Source organism: Ascaphus truei, chromosome 5 (genome assembly GCF_040206685.1).
Source record: "Ascaphus truei isolate aAscTru1 chromosome 5, aAscTru1.hap1, whole genome shotgun sequence".
Taxonomy (NCBI): domain Eukaryota; kingdom Metazoa; phylum Chordata; class Amphibia; order Anura; family Ascaphidae; genus Ascaphus; species Ascaphus truei.
The window spans coordinates 26906237-26925428 of record NC_134487.1 but is presented as its reverse complement, the minus strand read 5'-3'; the positions used below and the strand labels follow the sequence as shown (position 1 = coordinate 26925428).

General features: G+C 47.5%; 1 protein-coding gene across 1 annotated transcript in view; it reads right to left on the bottom strand.

The window, feature by feature from the left end:
• The window catches only part of ELAPOR2 (endosome-lysosome associated apoptosis and autophagy regulator family member 2), a 166188-nt gene extending 160262 nt beyond the window's left edge, over positions 1-5926 (bottom strand). Inside the window, exon 1 of the mRNA XM_075599549.1 lies at positions 5639-5926. Within this exon, the coding sequence (XP_075455664.1) occupies positions 5639-5728 (90 nt within the window). The 5' untranslated portion in view covers positions 5729-5926. The remainder of the gene's footprint in view (positions 1-5638) is intronic.
• Between the last annotated feature and the right edge of the window lie 13266 nt (positions 5927-19192).

Below are 19192 nucleotides of genomic sequence, written 5' to 3'. Positions count from 1 at the left end.
CCACGGCATTATAATTAAATGCCGGGGGATCGCGTGAGGCTCTGCAACTCTACTAACCATGATTCAGATGGCTGGTGTGATGTGTAGCTATGGCAACGCGGCGTCAAATGATGCCACGGGGTCACGTGACGCGATGTCACGACCTCGCGGCGCCATTTGACGCCGACCAAAGAGGTAAGGGGGGCGCGAGCAGTGCAGACAGCAGGCACAGGGGCGCAGCTTCAAAAGTTTGCGCTCCCCTGATCTACACAACACCCCTCTTCCCTACAGTAAACCAAAATAAATATTTAATTACTATAGCATTAAATGGGACAGCAAAGCGTTATGTGCAGGTCCCTTCCGCAATGAAGTGGTTAACTGCATTTGCCCAGTGCTAACAAACTTTAGTTGAGATTATTATTATAGCTGGTCCATCTGTTTTAAAAAATCCCGCAATGTCAGACCAATAATGGAGAATAAGTGAATCTTTTTAGAAGGATGTAATGATTTCTACAATGACACTTGGCTTACTTATTTTTGATAGGTGTTATTTAGTGCCAAATAAGAATCTAATCCACAAAACAGTGGTTGATATAATTTGCAAATCCGCGGATTTACAGTACTAGCATGTTAATAGCATGTTAATAGCATGTTAATAGCATGTTAATAGCATGCTCTAAGAATGTTTCCTCAGTAGCCAGAGCTTGTGAAATATACAAATGAACTCATTGGGCATATCCTAAGGCTGAGGCCATGGTGCCGCAGACCTTTCGGAGGTGTCCGCTGAGCGATAATTTTGACTTAAGGCAGTGATCGCGTCCATGCGGGGTGCGGGCGGGAGGGGGCGCGCGTCGTGCAAGAAATCAGTTGAAACTTATTTCTTGAGGTGACACGCAGGTCACGTGAGCGGAGCGCCCAATGAGGGCGAACCAGCTCCGTGACGCCCCTAGGAACGCCCCAAGGAACGTCCCCCACGGCCCATCCACCATGGTCAGGGAAAGCACCCGCTTCACGCGGGTCACTTCACAGCCTCCGCACGGGCGAAGGCACCATGGCCCGGGCCTTAGTGTGTCATTAGAATGAATATTTCAGCATACATATCGGGCACACATCATCTGATTGGTCAACGAAAAACAAGCATCCAGGACAATTAATGTTTTACTTTCATCATGCAAAATCATGGATGGTTTATCTTGCGACGTTGCTTTTTATAGTAACCTAGGAACGCCCCAAGGAACGTCCCCCACGGCCCATCCACCATGGTCAGGGAAAGCACCCGCTTCACGCGGGTCACTTCACAGCCTCCGCACGGGCGAAGGCACCATGGCCCGGGCCTTAGTGTGTCATTAGAATGAATATTTCAGCATACATATCGGGCACACATCATCTGATTGGTCAACGAAAAACAAGCATCCAGGACAATTAATGTTTTACTTTCATCATGCAAAATCATGGATGGTTTATCTTGCGACGTTGCTTTTTATAGTAACCTAACCCATTGAGTGCAAGAGGAGCCATCGAACCCATTGCACCACACTACCTTCTCTTCAAAGGGATAACAGACTTGAAGTAGTCAAAATGAAAGGCAGAAACGTGGAAGAGAGATTGCCAAGAAAGAAATGTCATTGCTGAGACAGGTGCATTGTGGGAAGCGTCATTAGGCATGATCGGTTTGTTGAGTAACTGGGTGCTGGTTAGAATGCACTCTTTAATATAATTTAGGGTCAATATCTGGTGGTAGCCTACCACTGACCGTATCAACGCTTAAACCTAACAGTATTTGCATGCAAACAACATCTACCATGTCCCTGTTACTCAGAAACACTAAATAATACACACATGCCTCGGGGACACATGGCAGGTTTTTCAGGTAGCTTGTTGAATGGGAAACAGATTGCAAAATTATGGTCTTTGGTTTATTTAAGTAGCATAGTTGTTATTAACAATTTGGCTTAAAGCACTGTGATAGCTGCTGGGTTGGGATATCCACTAGTGAAAAATATCCTTTTGTACTGTATAATGATACTGGTTATCGCTACATGACTCCATAAAGTCGACTTAGGGGGGGAAAAGTATGTTTTTTTTAAAGGGATTTCTATGTTTTGGTTGGTCTATCAAATGTCTTAGGCCCCGCTCACTGTGCCTACTGCACGACGTTTGGCACTCTTTGATGTTATTGTATGAGAGTTTTCCGAATATAAACGACTCCTGGCGGCGGAGTACAGCGTGATGCTGCTACACTTGAGGGAGACAACTCAGGCCTCGCTCAGACAGGCCGCGTTGCGACGTGCGCGCCATCGTCACTCTTTGCGGCTAGTGGATGACAGTTGCAACACTAGAAACTGCTTGCGGTGGCAAATTACAGCGTTCACGCTGCGACATTTTGCCGCCACATCCCAAATGGAAATTTGGGGCTGCAGTCGCGTCACGTGAGCTGATTCAGCCAATAAAGGCAAACCAGCTCTGTGACGTGTTCGTCAGTCCCCCCGCCACGCCTCACAAACGCCGCGACCCAACTCCTGCCGTTTGAGCACAGATCGCTGGACTGCAGGGGCGCGCCCGAAGAACACGGACGTAGCAGCCAGTCTGAGCTCGGCCTCAAGTTGTAATTTCATGCTGCAGCAGCGTCACGTGTATTTCGCCAGCCAATGAAATTAGAGTGAAATGTAAACACGCACTGTTTCTTTTTTTCAATTACATGGATGAAGGAAGATATGACGTCTTACAGGAAGTCCCACCACCAAGTCGCGTCATTCAGTCTGCTGGGGATGAGCACATATCGCCCAGCAGACAGAGGCGCGCAAACGCGGACCCGTGCACGCCACGTTGTGAATTAGGCACAGTGAGCTCGGCCTTACATGTGACACAGATTTCCACAATATCTGAGCAGGCCCAGCTGACATCACAGACCTAGTCAGCCACCCCCCTTACATGTGACTTCAACTGCCAGGCTCCCGCACCTGCACTTGGTTACTGAGGCCTCGTTCAGGGTTCAGGCTCTGGAGGGAGGGAGGGCGTGCTTACGTGTGGGCGGCAGTCCGAAACAATGTATGTAAAGTGAATTGCGGTTGTCAGGGTAGCAGCTGCCCTGTCTCCGAAGTACGGAGTTGACGCTGGCTACAGTTTCAATAAACAACCCAACTTGTTTTTTGAAGCTGCAGCAGCGTCACTGGGACCTCGGCAGCCAATGAAATCATTCTTGAGAATGATTTCAAGACAGCAACACCGATCCCTAAGCTCAAGTCTGTAGCCCCGCCTCCTCCCCGCCTCCTCAACTCTTGAAAATGTCTGCTGGGGATGATGTGCACACATCGCCCAGCAGACTGACGCGCGCACACGCGAACGCTCGCCCTCCAACTCCTGCCTCCGGCACCCTGAACGAGGCCTTAGTGTCTGTCTGGTCAGCGATCTCACATGCAGGCCCATGTGCAAGAGACTTAACCCTAGCACTGCTGGATGATACTAAACAGACAGCACCTACAGCAGGGGAGCGCAAACTTTTGAAGCTGCGCACCCCTGTCTTCCCTTCCCCGGCTCTCGTGCCCCCCCCCCACCCACCCACCCATTTTGTATTCGTGTCAAACCGCCCGCGCTCCACACGAAAAATCTCCCGCCCCCCTGACCTAGGGCAAAGGGATTTTAGTAGCCAGGAGGCTTCATGGCTAGTTATGAATGGTGCTGCTTAAATCACAGTTCCTTTAGGAGATATTGAAGACGCACATACAATATATTGTGTGTTTAGGTTTCTTAGTTTGATATTATCATAATTTTTTCAATGATTTAATGAATTGATGGTGAAGTGCTGCCCAAATGTTTTTAAATGTAACGAACCTGCTTTTTCCATGGAAGAATATGAATTTTATATAATAACTGCAGACGTGTTTCAAGATAACAGTTGGATTAATTTTATATATATATATATATATCATATGTACTAAGCCAGTAAACTGCACCTTATATACAACCATAACATACATATATACATACACTCAGCAAGACATGAGGACAGGAGGAGCATTATGGTAACATGGAATTAAAACCTGCATGGCTGTTTTGCTCCCTTTCTTCCAATACTAGTGTCTACAGTTCACAATTAAGAAGGAGGGTACAGTGAGCTGCACATGGTCAAAATTACAGGAACACCGACTCACTGCTCCAAAGAGCTTACAATCTAATGTATATCAGATCAAAGACAGTGCACTTGCTATTTGGCACTTATATTCAGTTTGGGAAGGATTAAGGGGGAAAACAATGGTTGCCTAAAATGTGTTGCTTTTTGGAAAATACAGTGGTAGCTGTTAGCTAGTTGCAACTATGCAACCATGAGCGAGTTCTTGAATAGTGGGTGACACCTTTTATTCTTGGGACTAACACAATATATGTGTAATTCATTTCCAGAGATTATAAATGCAAGCTTCAGGCACAGAAATTATACTTTGTGCATGGTCCTAAGAGTTTGCGCCTGCAAAATGAATATTTTGAGTAATATAATAAAATGATATCTTCGTATATTGGTTTACACTGGATGAAATATGTCATTTATTTATAGTGCATTATCTATAAACTTCCAACCACAACACTCAGTCTTGTTGTGTCTACCCACAGTGTTGAGGGGAGTAACAAGTTGGCTGAAGGTCTGAATATACGACATCATGGCCAGCACCCTGTGCCTAGTGATGCAGAATGTACTGTTACCAGAATCCCAGCCTTGACAGCTCTTTCACCCATTTCATAAGCCTGGCTCCTAAAGTAAGAGAAGGGAGATCAGCCTAGACTGTCTCCCCTTCCTTTGTGCTGCCAGTTCCACCAGGATATGCCAGTGGGATGTGAACCATTATCATGGATGATTCTTATTGTTGCTGAGCCTGTTCATTCTTTGCATTACAGCTGATCTGCTTTGACAGATAACAGCAGGAATATAGAAGGGTTGCACTGGGAGGGATATTTCTGAAAGAAGGGATCTGCCTCCTCCCCTAAAAGGGATCTCTTTGAACTGACAAGAGGCCTCTCTTTACACAGAGAGGGATTAAAAGTAGTGTAAATACATATTATTACGTAGAGAGGGGGGGGGGGTTAAGTATTGTAAATAAATATGAGTTCACCCCTTTACTGTTTCAATTACAAGTGATCCGACTATGAGACAGAAATAATACATCCTTAGCATTGTAACTGTGCTAACATTACATTAGAAGTGTTCTGCGTGCGCATTACAATGGGTTTATGTGCAGTGGTCTTTGCATTAGACATGACATATTTGCACAGATGTGCGCAGGAATACAATGTGACTGAGAGTGGTGCACATCAATGTTCAACTAACTCCATCACTGTTGGGGTGGCCGGGTACCTTTGCGTTTCTAACTCCAGCAGCAGAGGGGTTAAGACAACGATCACCAATAAGCAGTAAGGTAATGGAGCTATGCATAATGTATGTATTTGGGGGGGTGGGGGGCTCCTATGATACTAGACGCATTAAATAACCAGCCCCTGTAACCTCAGCCAACACTTATAGGTTTATTTATGATACATCCCCAGATCAGCACCGTGCAGAAGAGATCTGCTCTGCAAAACAAAGGCGCGCTGGGTGCCACGGTACTGAAAACAGTGAGCTACAGTAGTAACAGATCGCAGCTAATAGGCTTAACGCAAATCCCAGCCTCACCTCTCTGCACTGAGGCAGGGTGCTCCGCGCTGTCCCCAGGAGCAGCTGCAGGCAGATTGCAAGGTATCCAGTCCAACAGAAAAACCCCATCTCGGGAGCTTGATGAAGGCAAGATCAGCGGTGCTGCACGGTGCTGGGGCGGTGCTGCACGGCGCAGGGCTGGGGCGGTGCTGCACACTGCTGGGGCGGCGCTGCACGGTGCAGGGCTGCTATATCTAGGCTGCTTGCATAGATGATGCTGATGCTGCTGCTGCACCTGCTCACTGCACGGGATGGAACGTTGTACCGAGCCGGCCGGTGACGTCATTGACAAGGTGGAGAGACAAAGGAGGTGGGAGGAGAGAGAGGAGAAGTGACAGGGAGCATGAGTTGTCCAGGGCAGCAAAGGGCAGCCAGTGTGTGTGACAGTGCAAGGGGTGACACACAGAGGCATAATAATAATAATAATAAAGAAAAGGGGGGGCATGTGTTGAGCTGTTATTTTACATACCCTTCCACTATACCTATTCAGCAAGTACACTGCATGTTCCTGGCTCCTGTAAAACCAGCTGTACCTATTAGGCCGAGCTTAGGGTGGCTGCTACGGACGCGAGCGTCCGAGCGTGCCTCCCCCGCATTTGGGGGCAGGGAGAACGCGTCACGGAACTGGTTCGCTGAACCAGCTCACGTGACGCGACTGCAGCCCCACATATGATTTTTGGTTGTAGTGGCAAAATGTAGCAGCGTCAACGCTGCACTTTGCCGCCGGTGGTGTTTTCAGTTTGAACACTCCCACTGAACAACCTGAAATTGCGACGGACGTGCGTGCGCACGTCGCATAGCAGCCACCCTGAACACGGCCTGACACGAAAGGTTGGTGTGTGTGATAAGCTGCAGAGGTTAGGGGACCACTTTCGGACTGGCTTGGAGGGGTCTCCATCCAGCCCAAGTAGAGGTGCTGTAGTGGTATCTATTTTACACCCACAACATGTCAAAAAGGATCCGATTGTATTGGACCCGCATGTGGTGTTCACTGCAAGCTTTTGCACCACATAAGGTCCTCTGTCACGTGTAGTCACAGTGCAGAGATGTCGACCTCAAAACGTGTACGATTTCGGGGCTCTGGACCTAAACTAATTCTATTGCATTGGAGTCTATAAGACCGTTACAAATCAGTGAGATTGACTCCAAATCAATGAGACTCATAGGAAATCAGCAAGACATATAAAATCAGTGAGACTCATGAAATCAGTGAGACTCATAGGAAATCAGTGAGACTCATAGGAAATCAGTGAGACTCAAAGGAAATCAGTGCAGAGATGTCGACCTCAAAACGTGTACGATTTCGGGGCTCTTGACCTAAACTAATTCTATTCCATTGGAGTCTATAAGACTGTTACAAATCAGTGAGACTCATATGAAATCGGCGACACATATGAAATCAGTGAGACTCATAGGAAATCAGTGAGACTCATGAAATCAGTGAGACTCATAGGAAATCAGTGAGACGCATAGGAAATTAGTGAGACAGGAAATCAGTGAGACTCATGAAATCAGTAAGACATATGAAATCGGCGAGACATATGAAATCAGTGAGAATCATAGGAAATCAGGGAGACTCATGAAACCAGGGAGACTCATAGGAAATCAGTGAGACTCATAGGAAATCAGTGAAACGCATAGGAAATTAGTGAGACTCATAGGAAATCAGCGAGATTCATTTGAAATCAGCGAGATTCATTTGAAATCAGCGAGATTCATTTGAAATCAGCGAGATTCATTTGAAATCAGCGAGACTCATATGAAATCAGCGAGACTAATATGAAATCATTGAAATCACAATGTGTAGGTCAATAAATGTCCACTGTAACTTACAGTAAAGTGGTTAACCTAACCCCTTCCTTTGGCCAGGGGAGTCCCAATAGCGGAGCAGATTATTGTGGTATCTAACCCTTTCAGCCTGTCGTGTCTAACTAACCATTTCAAAGGTACAATCACTAAATCACTAAATATATAATACATTATTGTTAACTTGTGAACGAGGACCTATCAACACATTTCCCAATTCATTATTTGGGGCTTATTCTGTGAGAGCCTATTCTGCGAGATCTTATTCCGTGAGATTCGGTGAGGTCGATGTTTCAGCGATCTCGCACAGAAAAGCCTGTTGTAGCCAATGGGACTTCCAATGTGAAATTGCCCAAACCTCGATTTCGCAGCTTACAGAATTAGAGCATCTTTATCTTTAGGAGACGTGAGAAGATTTCCCCATTTGTTTTGTATCTGCAGTCACAAAAGCGCAGTTTCTTTTTTCTGTTTGTTTGTTTTTCTACAGTTTATTTTACTTATTGTATTGTATGTCTTTATTTATATAGCACCATAAATATACATAGCGCTTCACTGTAGTAATACATGTTGTAATCATATAAATAAAAAATAATATAAATAACAGGTCATGGGAATATGTGCTTCAGACATAAGAGTGACATTAAGGAAGAGGAGTCCCTGCTCCGAGGAGCTTACAATCTAATTGGTAAGTAGGAGAACGTATAGAGACAGTAGGAGGGAATTTTAGTAAGTGCGTCTGCAGGGGGCCAAGCTTTATGTATCATGTGTCCACGATTATCCACAGTGCTATTCATATGCTTCTTTAAGCAAATGTGTCTTAAGGTGGGTCTTAAAGGTGGATAGAGAGGGTGCTAGTCGGGTATTGAGGGGAATGTTTTACCAGGAAGTAATACATTGAGAGTTACCTCTCGTTTTCTAGTATGTCCTGGGCACAGAGTTATAACAATATATGTTTACATTAAAAGAACAGAGGTTATACAGTCAATTCACAGACATTTCATGGACAGAGAGTTGAAAATTGGGTACAGGGGATAAAAGGGCTGGTGAGTTTCAGATTGAAATAGAGAAGCTTTAACATCACCAAACATCAGCGAACGGCAGCAAATGGCACACACCCTTTGGCTGCCCTTCGCTGCGCCAAAGGCTGTCCGCCTTTAGGGCGACGCAGATGTACACTGAAGGGGTTCAGATTAAATGCAGCTGCGAATACAAAGTTCTTTGTCCTCTTGGCTCATTAACATTCCAGTGGGTGGGGTTGACATTCAACAAAGTAAAAGCAAATGTTAACCCTTGGCACGCTGGTCCTGTGCAGAGGGGAGCAGCTCTTGGGGATCTTCATCAGGCGTCCACCTTTGAGGCGACGCAGATGTACAATAACGAACATTCACAATCTTTTCAAAGTTCAAACACACCTTTGAAAATCATAGAAATTGACAAATATTCTGGAAATGTGTCACTTAGTCTTCGTCTTTGAATGTGAATATCAAGCAAATTAACCACAATTGGCAACTCTATGGCAGTTTTGCAACTTTTCCACTTATAAAGAAATGTCAGTATTTGCAAATAAGCATGAATGTTTCACATACGGTATCCCCAATCTAACTCATCTTGATCTAGGACTATGTTTAAAAGTCTCTTAGCAAAAAAATTCTTTTGTTCTTCAAATCACACTGTTTTTCATAGCAGGAATCTTTAATAATTGCTTTTTATGTGAGAGGTTCTATAAATTGTGCTAAATGATTTTGACAACAAACCTGTGTAAGGTATGTCCATTGACACTTACTACTGTAATGTCATTCTAAGTTCAAGTAGGCATACCGGTCATGGAGAAGGGTGATTTGTTATACGTTGGGATACCTTTTAAATGGGACCAACATTGGCGTTTTTCAAAGAGTAAATGATATGGTCCGAAGATTTTGAAACCTCAAACTCTATGCTGCAAACCCCCAACTCTTCTCCAGTATTGTGTTCACTCGAAGAAGAGATCTGGGAAGTGTTGCCTTGTATACTATAACTTCATTCACGAAGGACCCTCCTAAATGGTATAACACCCTGCAAACAAGCTTCTCTAAAGTAACTGCCATGACTCTACATGACCAAAGAAAATCTTGTCAATCAAAGTGTAGCATATGCAAAGGTTAATGGTAAATCCAATGTTGTCACGTTTAACTTGCTAAGTTGCATTTTTTAAGCAGGTACAATCATTGTCCCTTATCCAGATAGCAGACATAAAAATAAAAAAAGTGCTGCCCAAAAGTAAAGGGGAACAAGTAAAACAGGTACAGCATCCAGTACCAGAGAAGTTCGTGTTACTTGTAACGACAGTGCAGAATTCTTTGTTCATACTGAAGTTAAGTAAACAGACTAAAGTCATTCTTATTAAGCTGTGTGATGTCTTTTTTTATGAGTTTGCTCTCTGTATACTTTTTAGCAGAGTTTCGGGCCAGGGTTTCAGCATGGTTGTTAATGTTATTGAGCTTAGCAAGAGTAGGACAACACATACTGTAATAAGCTTTGCAGATGTGGCCAGGGATTGGGCATTTGACGGAGCTCTGGGGGCCGGAAGTGCATAGAACTGTCCATTTTTAGTGCATGGGTCAGCATATTCAGTTCAGGGAGAGCTGAAATACAAAAGACTAGTACTCCAAAGGTAGTAATAAAGGTAGTAATAAAGCAGTCATTAATTAACGCAGTCATTTATTTATTCTCCCACGTTTTGTCCCAACACGGAAGACCATTGGTGGCCAACTCCAGTCCTCACGGGCCACCAACAGGTTATCAGGATATCCCTGCTTCAGCACAGGTCGCTAAATCAGTCCCTGCTTTGGCACAGGTGGCTCAATGAGAGGCTCAGTCTTTGACGGACCCTCTCATTGAGCCACCTGTGCTGAAGCTGGGATATCCTGAAAGCCTGACCTGTTGGGGGGGGGGCGGGGCTTGAGGAGTGGAGTTGAGAACCCCTGATGTAACCCTTCACGCCACAATGTGTTTCAGGCTAACTTTATTGTAAGAACAGGGGTATCTGCTACATACTGTACACACCTCCCTTCAGCAGCTTATTTCATTGATTACCTTTGTTAATTAGGACTCCTACTGTTATCTTTATTGTGCACTATATGATCACTCCCAAGCCTAATGTAGTAGAGAAAAGCTCATAATGCCTGAGCCTTCGCAGCTTTCAATTAGCAATTTGTTCTGCATACAGTTCTTCAGATGTAGTCACAGCAAAATAACATTCCTTTCCTGTTTTCACAGTTAGTAAGAGGGTTCCTTATGTAAGGATGTGTATGCATATATATAGGGTTCCGCGCTGTCACTAATAAAGGAAGCGCCATACTGTTCTTTTGCCAGTAAGGTCACTGTGTGAATAGTCAGGCTGCGCATGCGTGAGGGAAGCGCGCGAAAGGCAACCAATCTGTAGGGACTTTGGGGGTTGCACTCTGAACTCTGAACTGTGGGAGAGTCAGCTGAGGCTGAGGACCAATAGGGTGCGAGACTCTGGAAGGAGGAAGACAGGAAGCGTGTGGGCGGTGGGAGACACGAGTGAGAGGTGAAGGAGGAAGGTGGCGGAACCTCGTGTGCGCGAGCGGAGGGTCAGTGACCCTTCCGCTTAGGTCAGATACATTCCCCAGCCCCCAGGAGTATTACCCCTGTCATCGTAGGGTGCCGTTTTGTAGGGACGGCCGTAGCAGTTAGGGACGTATCCCATTAGTGCGGGTTCAGCTGCTGGAGTCGCGGACGCCATCTTGGTCTGGAGAACAGACCACACAGCATAGCGGAGTGTCGGCGCAAGGCTGGAGCAACACTACGGACCCTTTGTGAAGTGGTGTGGTCACCGTAGTGACCGGGAGGTATCGTTAGTCAACAAGTGCACCTACACCGGTCACCAGGCGCTGATCCCGCCTCCCACTAACTAATTGGGGGCACTAGTGTGCCAGCAAACTATTTCATACAGATACTAATTGCAGGACATACTCCTTGGGAGAGTGGCAGAGCCACCTGTGTACAGAACATTATCCCTATCAAGGTGTGGCCGAGCCACAGTGTATTATGTTGTGATTGTAGAGTATAAGGATCTTATGCCTGTTATGTGTACTCTGCATGATTCCATTAGTTAGTATCAAAAGTAAAGGTTGCCTGTTGCACAATACGATTGTTATGTTTTCTTGCTCAGGGTAGATCCTCTACTATGGGGATCCTGGGTGAGTGGAGGCGCTGCACCATGATAAGTGAGGGTATGACCCCAGGCTCCCCAACAGCGGAGGCTTAGAGCTCCTGAAGCCGCAAGTAGAACACAGCATCAGTAGTTCCTTAGTGCAGGGATTCACAAAAAGGGCTACATTTGGAGGCGCTGCTGAGAGACTTAGACCTGGGGTGCCCCCACATTTTTCTCTATTGTGCAACCAACCCACATCATGTCGGTGCCCTCGGCGCTCGAGGTGCGCAAGTGGGCCCAGCGGCGCGGGATTCCCTTGAATCGTGCTTTCGCGCTGGGCCATGTCCCCGCCACGATCTCGTTAGGTACAGTGACCGAGCAGGTCCGAAAGCTCCCGCTCCTGGACTTATGGAATCTGGTGAGGAAGGGCGTGTTGCCAAGGATAGAAGCCAATGGACTGCGCACCACTCAGCTGTTGAGGGGGCTCCTACCCCTACACCCCGTGTCGGTGCAGGTCAGTAGCTGCCTAACGCCCGGGCAAGCCTTATCGTTTCACGACCTAATGGATCGGGTCCAAGCGCACGAGACGGTGTTGTTAGGACGTGACCTGGCCCCTGGGAAAAAGCCCCCGCCCGGAAGTAAGGAAGTCAAGAAAGTGGAACCCAAGGCCGACGTGCCCGAACCTGGGGACCCCGACCCGAGGATGCTAGCGCACCAGTGACGCCCCGGCCACGTCTCCCGACCGGGCGAAATTCACCAACCGGGAGAAGCGAGAATTACCTCAGCCAAATTCAGTGCTATGCGTGTGGAAAGATGGGACATCTGCGTGCCCGTTGCCCCACCTTACGGAAAACGGCGTCCCGGCCCGCGCAGTCGATGCCGTGCAAGACCCTGGAGGATGGAGAGGCGTCGCCTCCATCCCCAAGCAGCCGAATCGGCCCGCCGCCATTATTCGGGTAGTTATCGAGGGCATCTACGCCGCCGTATTGCTGGACACGGGATCTCAGGTGACCATCGTATACCGGCCCTTCTACGACCAACACCTACATCGATTACCGTTGCTCTCTGCGGATGCCTTGCGACTGAGGGGATTGAGTCATGAGGATTACCCCATAGACGGCGTAGTAAAAGTGCAGTTAAACATTCCCCAACTGAACACTGGTAAACATCATCCCATGGAAGTGGAGGCCTTAGTGTGCCCTGAACCTCAGGATCACCCCAGCGCTCCAATCATCTTGGGTACTAACGCTGACATTGTGCGCGCGGTGTTCCGCATGTATTTGCAAGAAGCGGGAGAAGCCCCGCTGCTGGCCCTAGCCGCCTGCCCTGCCCTCCAAGAGGTCTGCGGCAAAATCGCGACTGAAGAGGAGCATGGGATGCTCTATAGCCAAGAGTGGGGACTGACTGAAATTCCCCCGGGGGAAGGAAGAATGATGGTCACCGCATGTCACTACCCGGACCGACGCCCGGAGGATTAGCTCTTCTCCCTAGAAAGTGTGGCCCAGGATGAGCACCGGCTGGGCTACGAGGTGTTGGCCTCCGTCAAAAAGTGGCCTGGAAAAATCCCGGAGCGCACCTGGGTATACGTGCGGAACATCTCCCCATATCCCATGAGCATTGATCGGCGCCAGCCGCTGGGCAGAATATACCCCGTGACCCCCGAAGAACGCTCTGACGGGAAGTACATGGTTCAGCGTACTCGATCTCAGGTCAGGGTACTACCAGGTACACATGGGCCAGGAAGACCAAGAAAAGACGGCCTTCATCTGCCCATTAGGGTTTTATCAGTTCACCCGCATGCCGCAAGGGATCTGTGGGGCACCCGCCACGTTCCAGCGATTAATGGAAAAGACTCTCGGAGACCTGAACCCGCAAGAATGCTTAGTGTACCTGGATGACATTATAGTGTTCGGGCGAACTCTAGAAGAACACTCCGAGAGACTAATGAAGGTACTGGATAGACTTCAGGAGGAGGGCCTCAAACTGTCTCTGGACAAATGTAAATTCTGTCGGGCCTCAGTGACGTATGTGGGCCACATCGTATCGGCCGAAGGGGTGTCCACCGATCCCGGGAAGATAGAGGCGGTGGTGAACTGGCCTAGGCCTCATAATATCCAAGAGTTGTGGTCGTTCTTGGGATTTTGTGGCTATTACCGGCGGTTCGTGGAAGGCTACTCCAGCAAAGCCAAGCTGTTGAACGATCTTCTAAAGGTATATCCAGGAGAAACCGAGAGAAAGGGGGTCACGGCGCAAACACCCTTTGGGGAGAAATGGACCCCAGAATGTGAACAGGCATTCCTGAACTTAAAGACTAGCCTCACTCAGGCCCCGGTCTTGGCCTATGCGGATCCAGAACGGGAATATGTCCTACATGTAGATGCTAGCCTTAGTGGGCTGGGAGCTGTATTGCATCAGAAGTATGAGACGGGGCTACGTCCAGTGGCCTATGCGAGCCGAAGCTTGACACTTAGTGAGCAGAACTATCCGGTCCATAAACTGGAATTCTTGGCCCTAAAATGGGCAGTGGTGGACAAGCTGCACGACTACCTGTATGGGGTACAGTTCGAAGTACGCACGGACAACAACCCCATGACATATATAAATACGTCCGCCAAATTGGACGCCACGGGACACCGTTGGTTAGCTGCCCTGGCCAACTACAGGTTCAACCTTAAATACAAACCAGGACCCACCAACATAGGTGCCGACGCCCTGTCTCGTCGACCTGGCCTTCAATCTACCCCTGATGAGGAAGTATGGGAAGAAATACCGGGTCCCGGGATCCGTGCTCTCTGCTCCGTGGCTGCGGTAGTCGACAATCAGGTAGCATTCTCGGAATTACGGGTTGCTGACTCTTTGGGATGCCACTCGCGAGCCATTCCTCGGGCCTATCAAGGTCGAGAAGGGATGAACATCACGGAAGATAATATCATCTCGTGGAGGGATCTAGTGCATTACCAAACTCAAGACCCCATAGTGGAGCTGGCCCGTCAAGCGGTACAACAAGATAATCCTTCTATACTTAAGCAAGCCCCCAAAAACTTGGTGAAACTCCTGTTGAATGAGTTTGGGAAGTTCGAAATGGACAATTGTTTGTTATATCGGGTGATACCATATCATAACCATCCCGATCGGCGTCAGCTGTTTCTACCGGAACGCTTGAGGACTATGGTCCTTCGGGCCCTTCACGATGAACATGGCCATCTGGGCATTGATAAGACATTTGGGCTACTACAGGATAGGTTCTACTGGCCTAGGATGAGAGAGTCTGTGGAGCAGCATTGTCGAAGGTGTAATCGCTGCTTACAAAGGAAAACACTGCCCACCAGGGCGGCTCCCATGGCACACTTGAAAAGTTCGGGCCCCATGGATCTGGTGTGTATGGATTTTTTCTGTATTGAGCCCGACAGCCGGGGCATTAGCAATGTTCTCGTGATCACCAACCACTACACCAGGTATGCCCAAGCGTTCCCTACGAAAGATCAGAAGGCCGTAACGGTGGCCCGAGTCCTGTGGGAAAAGTATTTAATTCATTATGGATTACCAAATCGTCTTCACTCTGATCAGGGCAGGGACTTTGAGAGTACACTGATAAAGGAATTGCTTACACTACTGAACATTGCCAAGTCACGTACCACCCCGTACCACCCCGAAGGGGATGCTTTGCCCAAACGGTTCAATCGCACTTTGTTAGATATGTTAGGAACTCTGACAAGCCCACAAAAGACGGAGTGGAGTAAGCACGTGGAGACAATGGTACATGCTTATAATTGTACCCGGCATGAGTCCACCGGGTACACCCCGTACTTTTTGATGTTCGGAAGAGAAGCACGATTACCGGTGGATGTGCGACTGCGGATATCTACCGATGGGGTATCCAATAGAACGCATTTCCGATACGTACAGCGGCTAAGTGACAGTCTGCAGCAGGCCTATAAATTGGCTGAACGAACGGCAGCGCAATTGAATGCGGGAAATAAAAGACGTTACGATCACAAAGTACGTCACAAGGAAATTCACCCTGGGGACGCGGTCCTCTTACGCAACTTAGGTGTTCCTGGGAAACATAAGTTGGCGGACCGGTGGCGGGAGGGTGTGTACGGGGTGGAGTCACAGATGCCTGGCCTTCCCGTGTATCGGATCAAAGACTCCGAAGGCCGCGTAAAAGTGTGGCATAGGAATCACATGCTTCCCATACCTCAAGTAGGGAACGACGAGTTGGAATTACCCGCTACGCCAATAGATGGAGAAGTTGAAAACCCAGAGGATGGCCTAGAGACTGTAAAATTTGCCACCTCTGAGGATCCGATGGAAGGAACCTCTCAAAGGGGCCTTCCGGCCGCGGGGGCATCTCCCGAAGGAGCCACGGGTAAAGAGCCTCTTGGCCCGAACATCGACAATCTGACTTCAGTGAGTCAGCCCTTAGATCCACAAAGCCCATGTTTCACACCTCAGAGAGACTTTACTAATGCTGAAAACCCCTCAAGGGTAGAGATGGAAACACCAGTTGAGACTGGATACTCTGCAGAGGAAGCCGAGGAGAATCAACCTCGGCGAAGTCAAAGAACCAGTCAGCCTCCCATGCGAATGGCATACGATCAATTTGGGGCACCCCATTATGAGGCTCAGCAGTGGGCTCGTGCAGTGCAATCTATGGTGGTACTGTTCAATGAAATGTGTAACCTAATCTAGGGAAGAGAGGGCTGTGTAAATAAGTTCTTATATGTTGTTTAGGTAGTCCAGCGGGGACGTTGGATTCTGGAGAGGGGAGAATGTAAGGATGTGTATGCATATATATAGGGTTCCGCGCTGTCACTAATAAAGGAAGCGCCATACTGTTCTTTTGCCAGTAAGGTCACTGTGTGAATAGTCAGGCTGCGCATGCGTGAGGGAAGCGCGTGAAAGGCAACCAATCTGGAGGGACTTTGGGGGTTGCACTCTGAACTCTGAACTGTGGGAGAGTCAGCTGAGGCTGAGGACCAATAGGGTGCGAGACTCTGGAAAGAGGAAGACAGGAAGCGTGTGGGCGGTGGGAGACACGAGTGAGAGGTGAAGGAGGAAGGTGGCGGAACCTCGTGTGCGCGAGCGGAGGGTCAGTGACCCTTCCGCTTAGGTCAGATACATTCCCCAGCCCCCAGGAGTATTACCCCTGTCATCGTAGGGTGCCGTTTTGTAGGGACGGCCGTAGCAGTTAGGGACGTATCCCATTAGTGCGGGTTCAGCTGCTGGAGTCGCGGACGCCATCTTGGTCTGGAGAACAGACCACACAGCATAGCGGAGTGTCGGCGCAAGGCTGGAGCAACACTACGGACCCTTTGTGAAGTGGTGTGGTCACCGTAGTGACCGGGAGGTATCGTTAGTCAACAAGTGCACCTACACCGGTCACCAGGCGCTGATCCCGCCTCCCACTAACTAATTGGGGGCACTAGTGTGAAGCAAACTATTTCATACAGATACTAATTGCAGGACATACTCCTTGGGAAAGTGGCAGAGCCACCTGTGTACAGAACATTATCCCTATCAAGGTGTGGCCGAGCCACAGTGTATTATGTTGTGATTGTAGAGTATAAGGATCTTATGCCTGTTATGTGTACTCTGCATGATTCCATTAGTTAGTATCAAAAGTAAAGGTTGCCTGTTGCACAATACGATTGTTATGTTTTCTTGCTCAGGGTAGATCCTCTACTATGGGGATCCTGGGTGAGTGGAGGCGCTGCACCATGATAAGTGAGGGTATGACCCCAGGCTCCCCAACAGCGGAGGCTTAGAGCTCCTGAAGCCGCAGGTAGAACACAGCATCAGTAGTTCCTTAGTGCAGGGATTCACAAAAAGGGCTACACTTAATTGCATTTGTATTCTGTATACTCAGTTGCTGTTTTGTTTGGGCTTAAAGGTATTAAAAAAAAATTAAAAAAAAAAAAAATATATATATATATATATATATATATATATACACTGTGTGTGTGTGTGTGTGTGTGTGTGTGTGTGTATATGTGTATATATATATATATATATATATATATATATATATATATATATATATATATATATATATATAAACCATAATACTGAGTTAAGTTATGGTGAGTAAAAAAAGTGACAAAAACCCTCCACAGGAAAGCAAATATGCAAATATAACTGTATGCTCATCTGCATGTCTTAGGCAGGTCTGCAACCCCGCCTTTCCCCATTATCACCCAGCATACAGCACTTCCACTGCAGCAAGGGATTCTGGGAAATGACATGCAAATGAGCACACAGTGTCACTTTTTGCCTCAATAACCATTTTTAACATGGTTCCCTATAGGCTTAAGCTTGCTGCATGGTCACAGCTTTGAGCACAGCCAGGGTTAAGGTGCATACCCAGAAAACCACCCACAGACAGCTGTTTCGACCTTGATGGGTCTCATCAGTGTGGGGTTGATTTTACTGGGAATTGACATTTGCATGTCATTTCCCAGAATCCCTTGCTGCAGTGGAAGTGCTGTATGCTGGGTGATAATGGGGAAAGGCGGGGTTGCAGACCTGCCTAAGACATGCAGATGAGCATACAGTTATATTTGCATATTTGCTTTCCTGTGGAGGGTTTTTGTCACTTTTTTTACTCATCATTACTTAACTCAGTATTATGGTTTAGCCTATCCCATAGCCTCTCTTGCATTCCCAGTAAAATCAACCCCACACTGATGAGACCCATCAAGGTCGAAACAGCTGTCTGTGGGTGGTTTTCTGGGTATGCACCTTAACCCTGGCTGTGCTCAAAGCTGTGACCATGCTGCAAGCTTAAGCCTATAGGGAACCATGTTAAAAATGGTTATTGAGGCAAAAAGTGACACTGTGTGCTCATTTGCATGTCATTTCCCAGAATCCCTTGCTGCAGTGGAAGTGCTGTATGCTGGGTGATAATGGGGAAAGGCGGGGTTGCAGACCTGCCTAAGACATGCAGATGAGCATACAGTTATATTTGCATATATATATATATATATAATCAAAAAATAAATAGATGATACCGTTCTGTGGCTAACGAAATGCTTTTAACACAGTGTATATATATATATTTTTTTTTATACACTGTATATATATATATATATATACCCGGCCATATTTAAAGTACCTGGAAATTACCCTGAACCGGCCCAGGTCGCTGCTCCCTTTTAGGGCTGGGTCAACTGATAAAACATTCCAACGTAGTTAATCGGTATACTTGCAGGTCCTGGGATTGGAGAGAGTAGAATCGTAGAAGTCCGTTAGCCGTGGTCTGGGATTATAGATGGTAGGATAGTCCATGTCCGTTAGCCGTGATCAGGGGTTGGAGAAGTCTCCGTAGTCGAGGTCAATATCCAGGGAGGTTCACTTACAAGCCGGGTCGGTACACAAGAGGTTATCTGAAAGACAAGACTGGAACAAGGCAAGGCGCAACTGTAGGAAGCAGCGAGGCTACACCGAATTATGCTGAGCACTGACTGAGAGCCGGAACATGGTATATATAGGCAGACAGATAGGGGGTGGAGCGGGGGCGCGGCCCCAGTGGAAGCTGGGATAGGCTGCAGGAGACAAGAGGCACAAATGAT